The sequence below is a fragment of the Pleurodeles waltl genome, chromosome 1_1, assembly GCF_031143425.1.
Source record: "Pleurodeles waltl isolate 20211129_DDA chromosome 1_1, aPleWal1.hap1.20221129, whole genome shotgun sequence".
Lineage (NCBI taxonomy): Eukaryota > Metazoa > Chordata > Amphibia > Caudata > Salamandridae > Pleurodeles > Pleurodeles waltl.
Genome location: NC_090436.1, coordinates 356,162,925 through 356,180,580, shown reverse-complemented (window position 1 = coordinate 356,180,580; position 17,656 = coordinate 356,162,925). Strand labels below are relative to the sequence as shown.

General features: G+C 46.3%; 1 protein-coding gene across 3 annotated transcripts in view; it reads right to left on the bottom strand.

Moving 5' to 3' along the window:
* Positions 1-17,407, bottom strand: part of RGS7BP (regulator of G protein signaling 7 binding protein) — a 657,220-nt gene extending 639,813 nt beyond the window's left edge. Inside the window, exon 1 of one of the 3 annotated variants that reach the window (XM_069222702.1) lies at positions 16,268-17,407. In XM_069222702.1, coding sequence (XP_069078803.1) covers positions 16,268-16,420 — 153 coding nt within the window. In that variant the 5' untranslated portion in view covers positions 16,421-17,407. Of the gene's footprint in view, positions 1-16,000; positions 16,131-16,267 lie in introns of those variants that run through there. The other 2 variants (XM_069222694.1, XM_069222711.1) reach the window with 2 other exon arrangements.
* Between the last annotated feature and the right edge of the window lie 249 nt (positions 17,408-17,656).

The following is a 17,656-nucleotide window of genomic DNA, read 5'->3' as shown; positions in this document are numbered from 1 at the left end:
CTGGGAAATATGTAAAATATTTGAGGCCTCCACATAAGTTGGAAGCAGCACATACACATGTTATTCCAAAAGTTTGGAGAAACTGGGCAGCAGGGAAATTGGACAAAAGTTCAACCAATTGGTTAGGTCAAGATTAAATTTTTTAGGGGCAGGAGAACCATGGCGTGCTTCCAGCCCTATGGATCACAGCCCTCGTGTAGAGAGGATTTAAGGAGATTCACGGCCACCTGCAGTAAATCCAGATGTAAAATGCTGAAGTGAGAAGGTGGTAGGGGATCTAGCAGAGAGTCTGATTTAATAGACTGTAAGATAGTGAAAAAGGTAGAGCTATCCAGAGGGGGCTGAGAGAAAGTAGCCTCTTTCTGCCATGGTTACCCCCGCTTTTGGCCTGCTTGTGAGTGTATGTCAGTGTGTTTTTACTGTGTCATTGGGATCCTGCTAGCCAGGACCCCAGTGCTCATAGTTTGTGGCCTAATGTGTATGCCTGTGTAGTGCCTAACTGTGTCACTGAGGCTCTGCTAATCAGAACCGCAGTGCTTATGCTCTCTCTGCTTTTAAATTTGTCACTGTAGGCCAGTGACTTCATTTACCAATTACAATTGGCACACTGGACCCCCCTTATAAGTCCATAGTATATGGTACCTAGGGACCCAGGGCATTGGGGTTCCAGGAGATTCATATGGGCTGCAGCATTTCTTTTGCCACCCATAGGGAGCTCAGACAAACCCATACACTGGACTGCCATTGCAGCCTGCATGAAATAGTGCACATGCTATTTCACAGCCATTTTCACTGCACATAAGTAACTTATAAGTCACCTATATGTCTAACCTTCACTTGCTGAAGGTTAGGTGCAAAGTTACTAAGTGTGAGGGCACCCTTGCACTAGCATAGGTGCCCCCACATAGTTCAGGGCCATTTCCCCCTGACTTTGTAAGTGTGGGGACGCCATTACACACGTGCAATAAATATAGGTCAATACCTTCGTTTCACAATATGTAGCTTCACAATAGTAACACACAATAGTAACTTCGAATATGGCCATGTAACATGTCTAAGATCATGGAATTGTCCCCTGATTCCAAATCTGGTATTGGGGAGCCAATTCCATGCATCCTGGGGGCTCCACTATGGACCCCCAGTACTGACAAACCAGCTCTCTGAGGCTTGCACTGCAGCTACAGCTGCTGCCACTGCACAGACAGGGTTCTACCCTCCTAGGGTCTGGGCAGCCCAGTCCCAGGAAGGCAGAACAAAGCATTTCCTCTGAGAGCAGGGTGTTGCACCCTCTGCCTTTGGAAATAGGTGTTACAGGCTGGGGAGGGGTAGCCTCCCCCAGCCTCTGGGAATGCTTTGAAGGGCAAAGATGGTGCCCTCCTTGCATAAACCAGTCTACACTGGTTCAGGGACCCCTTCTCCCCTGCTCTGGCGGAAAACTGGACAAAGGAGTGGAAGTGACCACTCCCCTGTCCATCACCACCCCAGGGGTGGTGTCCAGAGCTCCTCCAGTGTCTCCCAGACTTCAGCCATCTTGCTTTGCAAGGTGTGGGGGTGCTCTGGAGGGCTCTGAGTGGCCAGTGCCAGCAGGTGACGTCAGACACCCTTCCTGATAGGTCCATACTTGATATGGTAGCCAATCCCCCTCTCAGGGATTTGTAGGGTCTCTCCTGTGGGTTCTCTTTAGATTCTGCTTTCACGTTTCCTTCAGGAATCCTTTGCAACAACTTCAGCATCCTCTGACCTCGGATCAACCGCAGCCTGCTCCAAGAAACACTGTAACTGCAACAAAGTGTCTACAAGAGACACTTTGGTCAGCAACCTCAGCTCCAAGTCAGCAACTGCAACAGTTTCCACGGTGTGCATGCTCTGGAGACTCCCTGTCTTCATCCTGCACCAGAAGGACCGAAGAAATCTCCCGTGGAGTGACAGAGTCACTCACCTGCTCCAAGCAGGCACCTTCCATTGTGACGACCAGTACCCTGGGACTCCTCTCACGACGACGAGCGTGCTCCTAAGGACACAGAGGGTGAACATCATCGACATAGACTGTCCTGAGGTCCTGCTTACGCAATTTGGAGGAGGTAAGACCTTGCCTTCCCCGAGAACGATAGTACCCCTGTGTTTTGTGTCTTCTCCACCTCCTGAGGCCTCTGTACACTCTTCGCAAAATTTCTTCGTGCACAGCCTGGCCAAGGTCCCCAGCACTCCACCCTGCGACGCTCAAGTCGCTGAGTTGTTCTCCGGCGGCGTGGGACCTTCTTTTGTTGTGCTGCATCAACTGCGTTGTGCATCTCCTTTGAACCTGGATCCTGTGGCTTTTGGGGGTGCTGGCTGGCAGCCTCAGGGCTCTCTAAAGTGCTGAGAGCCCCCTCTTCCTCCTCACACAGAGTTGAGGCCTCCAGGTCCCTCCTGGGTCCATCCAGCGCCATTTTGTTGAAAAACGCACTTGTGGCGTAGCCAAGGCTTGTTGGCGTCTTCCAACACAAAATCTCGTCTGCAACGATCCTCACGCCATGGGACATCTTTTGCATCATGCAGGAACCCACTGGCATCTTCCTAGGGTGCATTTCTGCAGTCTTCAACTAACCGGGGACTCTTCTTTTGCACCCTCTTCTGGGTTGGCAGGTGCTCCTGTCCTTCCTGGAACTTCTTTCGACTTCTGGACTTGGTCCCATTGCTTTGCAGGTCTTCAGGTCCAATAATCTAGCAGTTGTTCTTTGCAGACTTGGCTGGCTGCTGCAAAATACCCAAAACGAGGTGTAATGTGTCCTAAGGAAACTTGCAGTACTTTACTCCTGCTTTTCTGGGCTCTGGGGTGGGGTAATTTACTTACCTTTACTGTATTCTTACTCTCCCAGCGATTCTGCACACACTACACTTGTCTAGGGTGGAATTTGTGATTCACAGTATATGGTTTGTGTTGCCCCTAGACCTATTTCCTCCCATTGTATTCTATAGGATTTCCTACTGTTTGCATTGTTCTATGACTATTTACTTGTCTAATATTGGTGTCTAGTGTATATATTGTGTATAATACTTACGTCCAGAAGGAGTATTGTCTCTAAGATATTTTTGGTAACACTGAGTATTGAATTTACTTTTGTATAAGTACTGTGTAACTATAAGTGGTATTGCATGAGCTTTGCATGTCTCCTAGTTCAGCCTAAGCTGCTCTGCTATAGCTACCTCTATCAGCCTAAGATGCTAGAACACTACTACATTTCACTAATAAGGGATAACTGGACCTGGTATAAGGTGTAAGTACCCAAGGTACCCACTACAAAACCGACCAGCCTCCTACAGGGGCTTTAACTTGTAGGTTAGATCCGACATGTGCATGATGTTGTTATGCTCATTTTGGGTGTAGTTTGAAGTGCAGCTAGGGACAGCAAAGTCAGCAGATTGCACTCCACCCTTAAGGTCCTTGGACAAATGAAGATAGATGTTTGCCATCTGTTCCTATACCTTGGCTTATTGATGGCTAAGAAGGTGATTGCAAAGTAATGGAAGGCTGTGCACAACCCTTCCCTGCAGGACCCTCCCTCTAGAGTTGGTGCAAAGCCACCATAAAATGGGCTGAAACAAAAAGCTGGGCCTTACATAGAGAAGAATCCAGAGACTTGTGGAATTCCCAATTGCCAGGTGGGATGCCCTTCTACTGACTCTTAAAGGTGGCCCAAACATGACACTTTACAGCCAAAAGCCACTGGGGTTGGCTGATTCAATCAGGTCCAAGCCTAGATATAAACTCTAAATTGAGCCATTCCTTTCTTCCCCACCTTCCACAGAAAAAGCTTCCTCTCAATAACACATTCTTAAACTATCTTACTCACCATGATGCATCACATGCAGCTCACATCTCTCTGACCAATCCTCTCCGTTTGCTCGTAGACCCTTGGTTGACTATATTCTGGTTATTGTTCCCTATCTTTAGGTTCATATCCCCAAACATAAACATTATACAACAGTTCCATTCGATTTCATAAATATGTTACAGGGCAGCTTGCATAGCAATTGGGGCCCACCATTGGGATGGACCCTTCATTGAGTTTAAAATTGATGTTACTCCCTCAGCAAAGCCCTATCTAGTGATCTGGTTATCCAAGGGTTTTGCTGTGTATGCTACTTGTATGAATGTTAAAAGGCCAACAAAGATGGTTGGAAACAAATTAAGATGACAAAAATCCACTTACTGAGAATAAATAAAAACAATCCTGAGAGACATACTGAAGATGCCCTCCTTCCCACTAAAATAAAGACTAGACACAACATTCAGCGATCAGAAGAACTTCGAGTTTCAAGGTCTACAAAACATATAAATAATCACACTAAACAGAAGGGAAGTGTAAAGATCAAAGAGGCCAAGATCAGATATGGTTGTATTTTTCACTTTGGCTTGAATTTCGAAAAAGGTGTTAAATTCGGCCAAGTCTTTCCAGAGGTGAACTGGCCTTGAAAGCAATAGTGCCCAAGGAGTATGCAAAGAAAGCAACACACAAAAATATAATGGAAAGACATAGGAGGAGCAGCGGACAATATGATGTCTGATTTAGTTAGTAAAAGACTGGAAGAGGCAAGAGGTGCATTTTGCCTACAATAAAGGGTCTAAGACTTCGGTTATGTAGATGAGGTTTATTAACTTGCTGGGGATGCTAGGGAGAAAGGACGAGCAGACAGCCGATTATGAGGATTTACACCAGTGTTTTGAGGTATTCCTTGGAATGTTTTACTTCAGAAGTACTTAATTAATTATGATTTCTAAATTCAAAGGGGGGATTCAATGTTCTTGGGGGAGGGAGTTAACTCAATAGGCTGAAGTTTTGAAGGGATGAACACAAATGCGATGGAGGCAAGTATGTTTAACTGGATCTGAGAGTACAATAGTGCACATAGCTACACTTAATATGAGAAGTTGAATGCCCATACAAAGAGAACAGGTGCCTCGAATCTGCTGAATAGCCTGTAATGTGGTATAATCCTTATACTAGCACATACACAAGGACAGATCTCAACTTTATTCCCACAGAAGCAACCAGAGGTATAAATGTTTTAGAACTTGGCAGCTGAACAAACCTGAGAACATGCCCAGGTAACAGCAGAATTCAATTCACATAAAAGGAAGAATGTAATGGAAAAATTGAGATATAAAGCTGTCATTAGTAAAGGCCACATTGAAATGGATGAAAGTAGGTAGACAATTAAACAATATTTTAAGATAAATGATACAGAGGTGTGGGGTGTTTAAAAGCAGAGGTAAAAGGGTAAGGGAACAGCAACAGGTTATAAAATGAAAATGCTATGCTATTTTAGTCTATAGGCTACAGCAAGAGCATAAGGGATTAGAAAGGAAAAAGAAACAATTTCCACATCGCATTTCTATATGTTCAAGGGGGTAGAAGTACATTTTGTGTGTCTCCTTTTTATATCCTGTTGGATAGAACCTTGCAGTAGAGTGCAGCACCTCCCCTTCCCCAGTACCCATGCTGACGTTTCAAAGATGAATGAGCAATAAAGATCTCTTTACGTTTTGTTTTTATCCTGCCACATTTGCAGTGTTCACAGACAAAGGTCAAATGTCTAACTATATCTTCTGTTAAATTGGGGCTTCTTTTAATATGGGGACTGGTGTTCACTTTTCTTTCGCTCACTGAACTGACAATCTTGCTGTGAATTAGGAAGTGTGAAAGAAAATGTTGGAGTATGTTTTTTTTTTGTAGCACACAGCAAAATGTGAACACCTGTAAAAGAACTTGACAAGCATTTCAAAATATATCCGTATATAGGAAAGCGCAAATGATGCAAATTTTTTGTAATTCTGAAGTGTGAGACAAAAAAAGTTTTAAAAGGATCAAAACAAATTAAGAAACATTACTTGGTGATGTGAAAATGATAAATATTTGGAGAAATCCGATTTCCACATATTATTATTTGAGTGCTATATAGTTGTATCAGAAAAACTGCATGCCAGTACAAAATCTGCAGTCATTTCAATGGACAGCGTGCTGTCTGTAAATGACAGTGTGCCACCACACCATGTTTTAGTAATACATTTGCAACACTGCTCCAAAATATGCCAAGGCTACATACCACGCCTTTACCACTCCGTAGCTGAATTGGCGTGGCTCATTGCTATACCTGCTGTCTGTGAAACCCTCAGATTTTTCACATTTCTTATGACTACAGTGATGTAACTCTGATGGCTGCACCCTCACTCTGAAAATTGCTTGGACACCACTGGGACCTTGGCATCTAAGATAAGCGTAAAACAACTGAAATCACACATGCTACACTTACAGACACAATAGGTTATTTGGTAGAAACAGAAGAAACGAAAACTATGCTCTTTCACAAATTCAATCCGGCACTTTACAAGGATGACAATGATAATGAACTTCAATTTAAATAGAAGGATCACACTTGACTACTGGTGATACCTAGTTATCTGAGGGAAGACACTGAAATCTGCATCATGAGAGATAAAACATCTATGAAAATTAGGACCCTGACAATAAACAAAGCCCCGGGACCAGCCTGGTAGACCTATTCCAAAGCACATGGAAAATACATTCCTAGGGCATAGAGAAAAGTTGTGTGATGCCTTATTAGTTACTGGGAAGATACCTCGTACCATGTCATAAGCATAAATAGCTATTATACACAAAATGGTGCGTACGAAGACCATTTCTCATCCACAGACCCATCATGCTGAACAATTTGGATACCAAGATTTTCATGGAAATATTGACTTCAATACTAGACAATATACTATCACATCTTAAAAAGCCAGAGCGCTTGTGCTACAACTCTAAAAGACAGGCTGCAAATTTAAAATATAAAAAAAGTGAACGGGGGAGTCAGCTTAGCTGCTCTTTGGACCCAAAACGGACTTGATCACATAGACTGGCCCTACATGAAAAGAAAATGATGAATCCAATAAATGAAACGTATAATTGCAAACGGATCTTGGAAAATTATACCTATCTGTCAAAGTCTCTTTCTGCATAAATAAGATCCCAGAGGGGGACAAAACAGGGATGCGCGTTAACCCTGTTACTATTTACATTTGCAGTTGAAATACTAGCTATAAATATAATGGATATAAAGCTACACGTGCCATTCAGTTGGGGAGAAGAGAACAGGGTATGTATTTTCATGAATTGCATCATACTTCCATTGAGGGACCCACAAATCTCGATCACTGCACAGGTCTTGGACCAAGAACAAGTTAGGGATATAACTACAGGACGAAAATCACAAATAAAGAACGGGAAGCAATGCATGAGGGGTATGTTAAATCAAATACATTTGGACAACACAGAATGTAAAAATTAGAGGCAACTACTGCATATTTGTTGGGAATGTTTTGGGATTCTAGGGTGGGGAAAAATTTGATATATAGATCCCCGGTCTCCTAGGCAATAGACGTCTGATGGCAAAAAAACTGTTACATCAAGCTTTTGGGGTAAGGAATGAAGCCTTTCATAGCTCATGTAGTTGAACAAAATATGGAATGTATTACCACGGGAACAAAGAATGGGTTAAAATGGAGATCATTAAAAAGTGTATCCTCAAGGTGGGCCAACTTTGAACTGCGCAGAGAGAAACAACAAAGAACTGAAATCCCCGATTTTTCTAATTTCTCTTCGATTTCTGATGTGAAAACGCCTTCTCTTAATGCTATCCAGTCAGACTATTGTCTGGGGAAGTATATGTCATTATTTGATGCGAAATGTACTGTTCCACAATAAAAAATGTTCAAACCAAAAGAGAACCAGCTACCACACCCATACCTTTCCTGGGGGTAGGGGTGGGCGCAAAATACTGAAAAGCATTGTAAAAGACATATAATTTTTACTCGATTTCACCAATGTTCCTGCCCTGATGTGTTATAAAATGCACGCTGGTCCATTCACTTTCCTAAAAAATAAAAGCTACTGGACGATTCTCTACCGTCCTACAAAACCCCTTACATTCTACAGTTTTCATCAAAGTCACTTACTTAACGTTCTTTCAAAATATGATTTACCAGGACCTGCCCAGAAAGTCCCAAATAAAGAATCTATCCATCTTGTAAAATTCTATCCAGTTACACAGCAGCAAGACATGTATTTGGGTACTGTAAAATCCCACTAAAGTTTACTACTTGCCCGACGAAACTCTAGAGAACAGCTCTGCTCGTCTGCCCAAACCACCATCCTTTGATGGTGTTGTCATTGAGAACAATGAGTCCCAAAACACATATTTATGGCTACCCAAGTCCTGTAACTGCCTGTGTACATCAAGCGAGCAGGGCATTTATCTAGAAGAGTTCTGTCTGATTCGCAGGAACTAAAGTTGATGAAACCTTAACAACAGGAATGTGGTTAGCAGTCTCCACGGCCAACATGCCCTAAATTCATCCCACCATAACCATAGAACTGTATGCACTAGCCCAATAAAAGAACATGGGCCCTTATTTAGAGTTTGGTAGACAGGCTACTCCGCCAAAAGTGAGGCAGATGTCCGGTGAGATGCATTTCAAGTGCATTACAGTCAATGGCACTCTAAATATGGCACACAGGACATCTACTGCATATTTGATAGAGTACCCTGTCCACCAAACTCTAAATAAATCCAAGATGTTTTTAACCAGCACTCTGCCCAGCTGGGAGCTTTTCCAACGCCACAAACCTCCTCACAAAAGCTATCACAAGGCGGATTTCACCCTGTTGAGCTGTTCACCCTAAGCCTGGGGCTCCTTGACCACTGGTGAGGGGAAAAAATCTTTAAACTAAATGAAAATGAATGTGACCGAATATAGCTGCCCAGTACATTAGTACTTTGCATAAAGCACAGGCCTCTCAGAGGCAACTTACATACCTGGAACTTTTTGTGATTTTTTTTACTTCTTCGCTACGGCAACTTGACTAGTGTGTATAGATCCTCTCAGCTGGTATGGGCTGACATCCATATAGAAACAATGGGGTCATTTGTGCCATTCAAGCCGATTTTTTCCAGAAATGACTGGCACATGCAGTGCAAGAGCTGACTATGGGGAAAAATGGGGACTGAAGCTCTTGTACTGTGAACGCTGCAGCTCCTATCTTTCCAAAGCAGAGTCCAAGCTCACATAATTGATGCCCCAAATAATGGGAGTTAACAACAAGAACATGAGGTACATTTAATGTTTTTTTCTGTCTAGGACCATTGTGGTTTCAGTTGAGTCTTAGGTCTGCAAGTGGGAATGACTGCCCAACTCTAAACGAGGCCCGAAGTCATAACCTTGTTCAAAGGCCAGACTTCTAAACGAGGCCCGAATTCCAAGCCCCAAGATGTGATACTGAGATGCCAAGACCCTCTTTTTACTTTGTATGGGGCCGTTGATTTCCTCGCAACAGTACTTCTCTTTAAAATAGTGAAAAACAATGACATAAAAAGGCAGCAGTGCATAAGAGCATGAATTCAGCAAAACCAAAAATAATTGCCAGTATAGACAAACCTCTATACTCAGAATGGAATCTACAGTAAAAGAACTATTTCATCGTTTTATAACAGATACGCTGTTTTTATACCAAAAAAAGCAAATTCAAATATCTAATGTCAACCTCATTCGGGAATGTAACAAGCTCATAGTTAGAATACCCAAGGGGGGTGCTAACATGGCACATACATTATGGGAATGCTTGGAAAAGAGAGCTGATGTTCAACCTTCATTGGGATCCTGTACATGCGGTGTGCACTAAAGAAGGATTTTTTGCAAACAAGATCTGACATTTTGTAAGTTAGACTCCAGAGGATGTATGGTACACATACATCACATACATGACAAACACTTGAAGCATGGTCTCCATCAACATCTCAGACAGGCGGTATGTAATTACCTATCTGAGGAGTGACTGGTTGGCTCACTGTGAAGATTCAGTGCACATAAAGGTGGAGAGTATAATAAAGAGTGTTTCCTGCACACAGTACAAGTGATAAAGGGCTGTGCACTTTTTACTACATTCCATATAGCATCATATCAGATGTTCGTCTCTAACTTTAGAAGTCAAATAATATTAATAGAATCGTATTGAGCTGCTTCGTAGCAGATTTAAATCTATTGCACACTTGAGCATTTTACCTTCAACCATGTACGTTTGGTCTTGGTATATTTTTGTCAGGTAAGCTACTTCGTGTGAATAACTAAATGGCCACACTTTCTAACCAACACACTGGAACCAAATGTCTTAAAATGTATATATGAAAGAAAATATACAATTTACCAGCCATCAGACTACAGTGACAATGAGATACAATAACACTTTAATGTATTAACACTGAGGCCCATGTCACAAACGCAACGTGTAAGTGTTTTGAGTATTATGAACCCAAAGTATGATGGTTAATTCTAAACATGAACATGTGTTGTATCTTCTCATTATACAGGCTACCATGAAAACAAGCATTTGCAATGCAATGGGTCTTGCATTTGCTCGAGTTACAGCTGTTAGCATTGTAAACTCCTAACCAGACTTTTCTTTCCACATAAACTGATAATGAAAAGTAAAACAGTTTCATATATGCGAGCCAGCCGTCGCCATGAGCATGAAGGAGACACAGAAAAGGAAACAGAAGTTCGCTCGCAGTGAAACATATCGGCAAAAGTGCAACTATCCATGTAACCGGCAAAAGTGGAATTATCCACCTAACCAGCAAAAGAACAATTATCCATGTAACGGGGTCGATGTCATGCAAAGTTCTCGACTACTGCCCAGCGAGATCGCGCTGCGTAGGAAATAAAAAGAAATAGTGCAGAAGCCATTTGGAAAACACGGAGCCTCGTATGTTTTCAGTAGTTTACAGGTGCTGGATAGGAGGGCTAGACACCGGAAAAGGCATTCCGTATGCATGACTTTCACTAATGAAATCACGCTAATTTTAAAAGGCAATCCCACAAACCAACCAAACTGATGGGTGTGGTTAAAAGCCCACAGAGAGATTACAACAGGGGCCAGAGCACTTGTGTACACTTGACCCTAAAAAGCATGAGCAGAGACGGCTTTTGCTAAGATAGCGCCCTGGGCGTGGGTGGAGAGAAATTTGGCGCCCTTGCTGATGGTAGCATTAGGCAGCAGGGGGTCCGCTTTGTGTTCACTGGTCAGTACCTGGATGAGCAGCTGACTGGCCCCTCAACAATCATCAATCAATCAATCAATCAATCAGTGTTTATAAAGGGCAGCTACTCACCCGCAAGGGTCTCAAGGAGCTGGGTGAAAGGGGATGTGTAGCGTCCACCGATGAGGTGGGTCTTAAAAAAGCCAAGTCTTCAGTTCCTTCATAAAGTTAAGGAGGGGGTGGTTTGTCTGGTGTGGAGTGGAAGGGTATTCCAGGTGGCGGCAGCGAGGTAGGAAAAGGAGCGTCCCCCTGTTCTGGTTTTCCTGATGTGGGGTACTTCGGGAGAGAGAGCTGGGCTGAGCGTAGGGCCCTGTGGGGTGCGTGGAATTTGAGTTGCTTGTTCAGGTAGGATGGTCCGGTGTTGTGGAGGGCTTTGTGTGCGTGGGTGAGGATCTTGAAGGTGATTCTTTTCTCTATGGGAAGCAAATGTAGTGTGCGAAGGTGTTGTGAGATGTAGCACTGTCGAGGCAGGTCGAGGACCAGTCTGGGTGCGGTGTTCTGGATGTTCTGGAGTTTGCGGGTGAGATTCTTGTTGATTCCGGCACAGAGTGCATTGCCATAGTCCAGTCTGCTGGTGATGAGGGCGTGTGTGACGGTCCTTCTGTGTTTGAGGGAGATTCATTTGAAAGTCTTGAATAGAAGGCGTAGGGTGTGGAAGCAGGTGGAGGTGACTGAGTTGATTTGGTGATTCATGTTGAGTTTGGAGTCCAGGATGATTCTGAGGTTGCGGGCTTGGTTTGTGGGGGTGGGCAGGTTTCCGAGGTGGCTGGCCACCAGGAGTCGTTCCATGCATTGGGTTGACGGCCCATGATGAGTATTTCTGTCTTGATTGCGTTGAGTTGAAGGCAGCTGTTTCTCATCCAGTTGGAGACTGCCTCAATGCCTTCGCAGAAGTTGTGTCTGGCTGTGTTGGGTTTGTTAGATGGGGAGAGGATGAGTTGGGTGTCGTCGGTGTAGGAGACAATGTTGATTCTGTAGCTTCTGGCGATGGCGGCCAGCGGGGCCATGTAGAGGTTGAACAGCGTGGGGTTGAGGGAGGATTCCTGGGGAACAGCGGAGGTGGTAGGTGTGAGGCTCACGAGAAAGGGGGCGAGTCTCACTCGTTGAGTTTTGCCGGAGAGGAAGGATTGGATCCAGGCAAGGGTCTTGTCTCCGATGCCGGCTTTGTGAAGTCTGCGTATCAGGGTGTGGTGGGAGACTGTGTCAAAGGCGGCCAAGAGGTCTAGCTGGATGAGTGCTGCCGTCTCTCCCTTGTCCTGCAGGGAGCAGATGTCATCTGTTGCAGCCAGGAGGGCCGTTTCAGTGCTGTGGCTTTTCCTGAATCCGGATTGGGAGATGTCGAGGATGTTGTGGTCTTCGATAAAAGTGGTGAGTTGGCTGTTGATGGCTTTTTCGATTACTTTCGCAGGAAATGGGAGTAGGGAGATGGGCCTGAAGTTTCTGAGGTCAGTGGGGTATGCCGAGAGTTTCTTGAGCAGGGGGTTGATCTCGGCGTTTTTTTAGTCATCAGGGAAGGAGGCGGCAGTTAGGGTGCGGTTGATGGTGTGGCGGAGCTTGGGGGCGATGGTGTCCGCAGCTCTGTTGAAGATGTGGTGGGGGCATGGGTCCGTGGGGGCTCCGGAGTGTATGGACTTCATGGTTTTCAATGTGTCTTTATGGTGAGGGGGGTCCAGTTGGTGATTGTTGGTTTGTCGGTGTCGGGTTTTGGTGGAAGGGGTTCCGTGCGTAGGCTGTTCTTGCTGAAACTGTCGTAGATGTCTTGATTTTGTGGTGGAAGTAGGTGTTGAATGTCACAGAGGTCTTGAGAGGGAGAGATGTCCGTTGTTTCGCTGTTGGGTTGGGCAAACTCCTTGATGATGCTGAAGAGTTCCTTGCTGTTGTGTGCATGTGATGGAGATTCTCTCTTGTACAGCTTTCTTTCTGGTGCTCCTGATGAGTTGGTGGTGTGCGGTGGTGGCAGCTCTGAAGTTGCTTTGGGCTTCTGTGGATTTGGTGTTTCTCCAGATTTTCTCAAGGTGACGACAGGTGCATCTGGATTCTCTGAGTTCTGGGGTGAACCAGCTGGCTTTCTTGGCATGGGGGCTGTTATTCCTTTTGAGGGGGGCTATGGTGTTGGTGCAGCTGGCGATCCATTTGTGAAGGGTGATTGCTGTGGTGTTTGGGTTGTTGTGTGCGATGGTGGGGGCAGAGTGTGCTAGGGCGATGGTGAGCTGGTTGTCAGTGATTTTTGTCCAGCTTCTATGTGGTGGTTGGTGCTGGGATCTGATGACGGTGGGTGTGGTGAAGATGAAATGGATGCATTGATGGTCTGTCCATGGGATTTTGGAGATGTGACTGAAAGTGTTGTGAAGATAGGGTCGAGGGTATGTCCTGTTGAGTGCGTTGGTTCCGTCACAATCTGTTGAAGCCCTATGTTGTGGAGGTTGTCTAGGACGGATGCAGTGTTGAGGTCTTGAAGGTTGTCGAGGTGGAAGTTGAGGTCTCCCAGCAGGGTTTAGTTGGTGACTGCGATGGCTTGTGCGGTGAGGGAGTTGGTGAGGGAGTCGATGAAGGGTGTGTGGGGTCCCGGTGGGCGGTAGATGAGGGTTCCCCTGAGGGTGGATGTTGGGCTGGTCTGTAGTTTGAAGTGTAGGTGTTCAATCAGGCTTGTGGAGTTTTCGGAGTCTTTGGAGTGTGTGCTAAGACAGAGGTTGGACCTTTGGACGATGGCGATTCCTCCCCTATCCCCCTTACCCCCTAAGGGCGGCCGGGGAGGTCTTTCTGGGTGATCTTGTATCCTTGAGGGATGGTGATGGTGATGGTGATGTCCGGGCCTGAGGTGGTGTTGGTCCAGGTATCAGTGAGGAAAGCCACACCCGGGATGGTGCTGTCAAGGAGGTCCCAGATTTCGGTAGCATGTTTCTGGAGGGAGCAGATATTGAGGAGAATGCACTTCAGAGTTTTTGGTGTTGGTGTGTTGTGCGGGTGGGCTGTGCTGGGTCCAAGGTCTTAGTGGAGGTGTGGGTTTGGTGGCAGTGGAGGCAGCTCAAGGGTCCGTGGGTGTCAGCTGGTGATGCCTGCTTACAGTTGTTGTTGCATCCTGGATTGAGTGCGATGAGTGCTGCTGGCTTGTAGAGGTGGTGGGTGGCAGGTCCTGGGGTCCTGGCGCTAGTCGCGGTCGGATTGCTTATGGGCGCAGACGGGCTTGCCTTAGGCACGCCTTTGGCGGGCCAGGGGCGCACCCGCTGTGCGCGGCTGCCATTAAGTAGGGAGGGGGAGGAGAGGACAGCTGGGAGGCGGGAAACAGAGTGAAAAGGGGGGTAGGGCCGCGGGGGCAGCAGCGGCGGGGAGAATTAGAGAGAGTAGAGAGCGAAAGAAGTGAGAACGAGAGGAATGATAGGGAAAACGAGAAAAATGAAGAAGGTGGAGGAAAGCACAGAAAAGCGAAAGGCACAAAAAACAGCACACTAAAAGAAAAAACAAGGGGAGAGGAAGGAAAAAAGAGAAAAGAGGCAGAGGCAGAGGCAGAGGCAGAGGGCAGCCTAGCAGAAGAGCAGAGCTCTCCCACTCGACACCAGGGATGAGGCGCAGGCAGGAGCCTGCGGGTGGAGGAGGGCCTCAAACTTCTGACCGGGGTCAGAGTTCAAGACAGACAGGCTTCACTTGCTGGTGGAGCTACGCAGTGGCAGAGCAGTTCACTGACCAGGTCAGTGAGGTTGCTCAACACAACCATCCTTGGATCTCCCCAGCTCACCTAAATCACCAATAGCTTAGCTGCCTCAAACAGATGATGGTTTTGTTGATGTGTGTCAGCAGGTGTGTTAGAGGGTAAAGGAGCGAGCAAGGAAGGGGGGCTACAGTGGTATTAAAAAATGTGCCTGCAGTATGCTAATGAAGGACTAAAACCACTTTAAACTGGCAAAACAGATAGAAACGAACAGGAAGCAACAAGGACAAGGCTGGAGCATGATGAGAAGGGCGCTGCTGTTGGCATAGCCTTAATGCCCACAGCTCAATGCACTGCTCAGAATGTTGGCACCCTGTGCCTGGGCCCAGCTTGCCCATGCTAAAGGCCGGCTCTGAGTAGGAGTCACACCGTCGTGAATCGAACAGTTATGTTAAACTGTGGGCACATTGTCTCACATCAAGTGTTTAGGAAGCTAATGACACATGGGAGTCTTGGTATTTTATGCAAACCACTTAGATACAAATGTCTGGCTGGCAAACAGTTAATATCTATGGACCTCAGCTCATTACTTAGGAGCCTTGTAACCTAGGAGACAGGGCAGAGGGAGGAGCTCTGGGAGAAGGAGTCATATACTGGAAGGCAGTAGAGTGGAACAAGAAAAAGAAGTTCTTGGTGTGGGTACCAGGCGAAGCTGTTGTGTTTCGCAATTCTACTGTGTGCAATCCGTTGCATTACTGGAGCACTCCTTTGACCCTAATTAGACGCGGTATACTACGGAAGGTATCCTCGGTTCGACTCCAGGGAAGCCCTCGCGAGAGACTGGCCAGCCGTCGTTCCGGACTGTGGCTGTGCTACCTGTACACGAACGGGCAGGAGTATTACTACTGCTGCGAAGAAGAAGATACAGCCGAAGCTCGGGCTGTCCCTCGCCCGCGTCTCTGAACAGCAGGCGGAGGAAGAACTCAGGCCTTAAAGTACAGGGACCCCTCTACACAATGACCCCAGATAGCAAATACAAGTGAAAAACGCAGTTTAGACGAAGTTCTTCAAAGAATGGCCCGCCGAACTAAAGGCCGCCCAGTATCAATTAGTTCAATATACAGAATAAACGCCCTGTTCTGTTTCCCCACCCACATGCTCCAATGATAAGTGTATTTTTGATGCACTACAACTTCAGTTTAGTTAGCATTCATTTACCACACGTATGCGTCTGGCTACCCGCCTCCTCACAAACACGTACGGCACCACCTTCGAGAGACAGCCAGCAGCCTCTTGCGAACGCCGGATTTAATTGCCTATCATCGCCTCTCCCCAGCCATTAAGAACCAAGCGAGGGGGACTGCAGATTTAAAAATAGTGCATCCGCACGTGAGGGGAATAGTAAAGCTGCGGGGGGAGTGGCCGCGGCGCTAGAGCAGCATTTCTAGACATGCACGCCAGGCGCAAGGCTTGCTTGGTACCCACCATCTTGCAGACGTCCAGGGCTCGCAGGGTCCGGTGGCCGCTCTCCGAGCTCCCCCGGCGCTCAGTGTCTCGGGGGAAGGCTTTGCCGCTGATCTGGAAGAGAGATCCGGCCGAGCGGGGGCGGGTTTTGCGCCCATTCGGTGCAGAACTCATGCAGACACATCCACCAAAACCTAGGCTACGCCGAGACAGCAGAGCGAGGGCGGGCGGGGTAGAGCGAGCCGCAGCGAGGAGCCCGGGGCCGGGGCGCTCCACACGCTGCGTTCACAAAGCCGGGGCCGGCTGGAGCGGCTGCTGGTAACCTTCAGCTTGAAGGAGAAAGGGCTGAGAAGAGGCGGCTGCCCTGCCTTGCAGCATCGCTTTTCAGTGCCAACAAACCTGCTCGCTTAAACGTGAACCAAAATGAAAAAAACAGGTCAACTTCTCTTCAGCAGCAGCATCTCAGTGCCGGTAGAAATATCCCAATGTTGTCATGCTGACGAGCCTTCCTTGCCACATCGGATTTAAGGCATGGGAAACACAGCCATGTCTTGTAATTGAGAGTTTCCATTCAGAACTGAAAGGCTTTCAGTGCCAGCACTTGCAGGTCTCGGGCTGTCTGGTTGCCCGGAGCTCCGGCTGCGGCTTCATTTCCCAAATGAGGGAGCTCCGGGCTCTGAGGACCAGTAAATCGTCCTTAATTCGCTAGCCCGGATCTTGCCTCAGAAGTCTCCCTTGTCGTCCCAGGTATCCTCTCGGCGCTTGCTTGGCAGTGGAGCTGGTAGACACACGGGGAGTCTGGCAAACTGACGTTGTTAGCGGCGCAGCACATTGATAGGACGGGCATGCTAATGTGGTCCATCAATCCAGCCCCCATGCACCTTACACACTTACCCTATCGCATTCTCAAGAATATCTTTTGTGATATTACTTCATTCCGTGCTATAATTAGAAACGCCAAGTGGCATCAGAGGAAAGCATACGAGCACACGAGTTTCTATGGATTTTAGTAGGCAGAGTCCCTTTACACAGCTCCCAACAGAAAGTTTATTTTATAGAATTCGAAGATTCTTTGTTTTGCCGTATCACCATTAGACAACATAGTCGCATTTTATACAGGGAAGGGATGCACATAGGAATTCTTTGCTACGCGACTACTATACAACACTCCCCCTTCTGGTATATATATATATTTTTTTTTTTTTTTTTTTTTTATTTTTTTTTACCATTGCTTGCTTTAAGTTTTCTAAATGGCTTCTTGCAGACTACATTAAAACCACTACGCGGTTTGTGTAGACCCACCGTAGCTTATATACCTCAACAGGCCTCGGTTATATGAAGAAATGTAATAGAGGCCCAACTTAACTTCTTTCAAAATAATTATTTTCAGCTTGCTATATAGAATGCAGA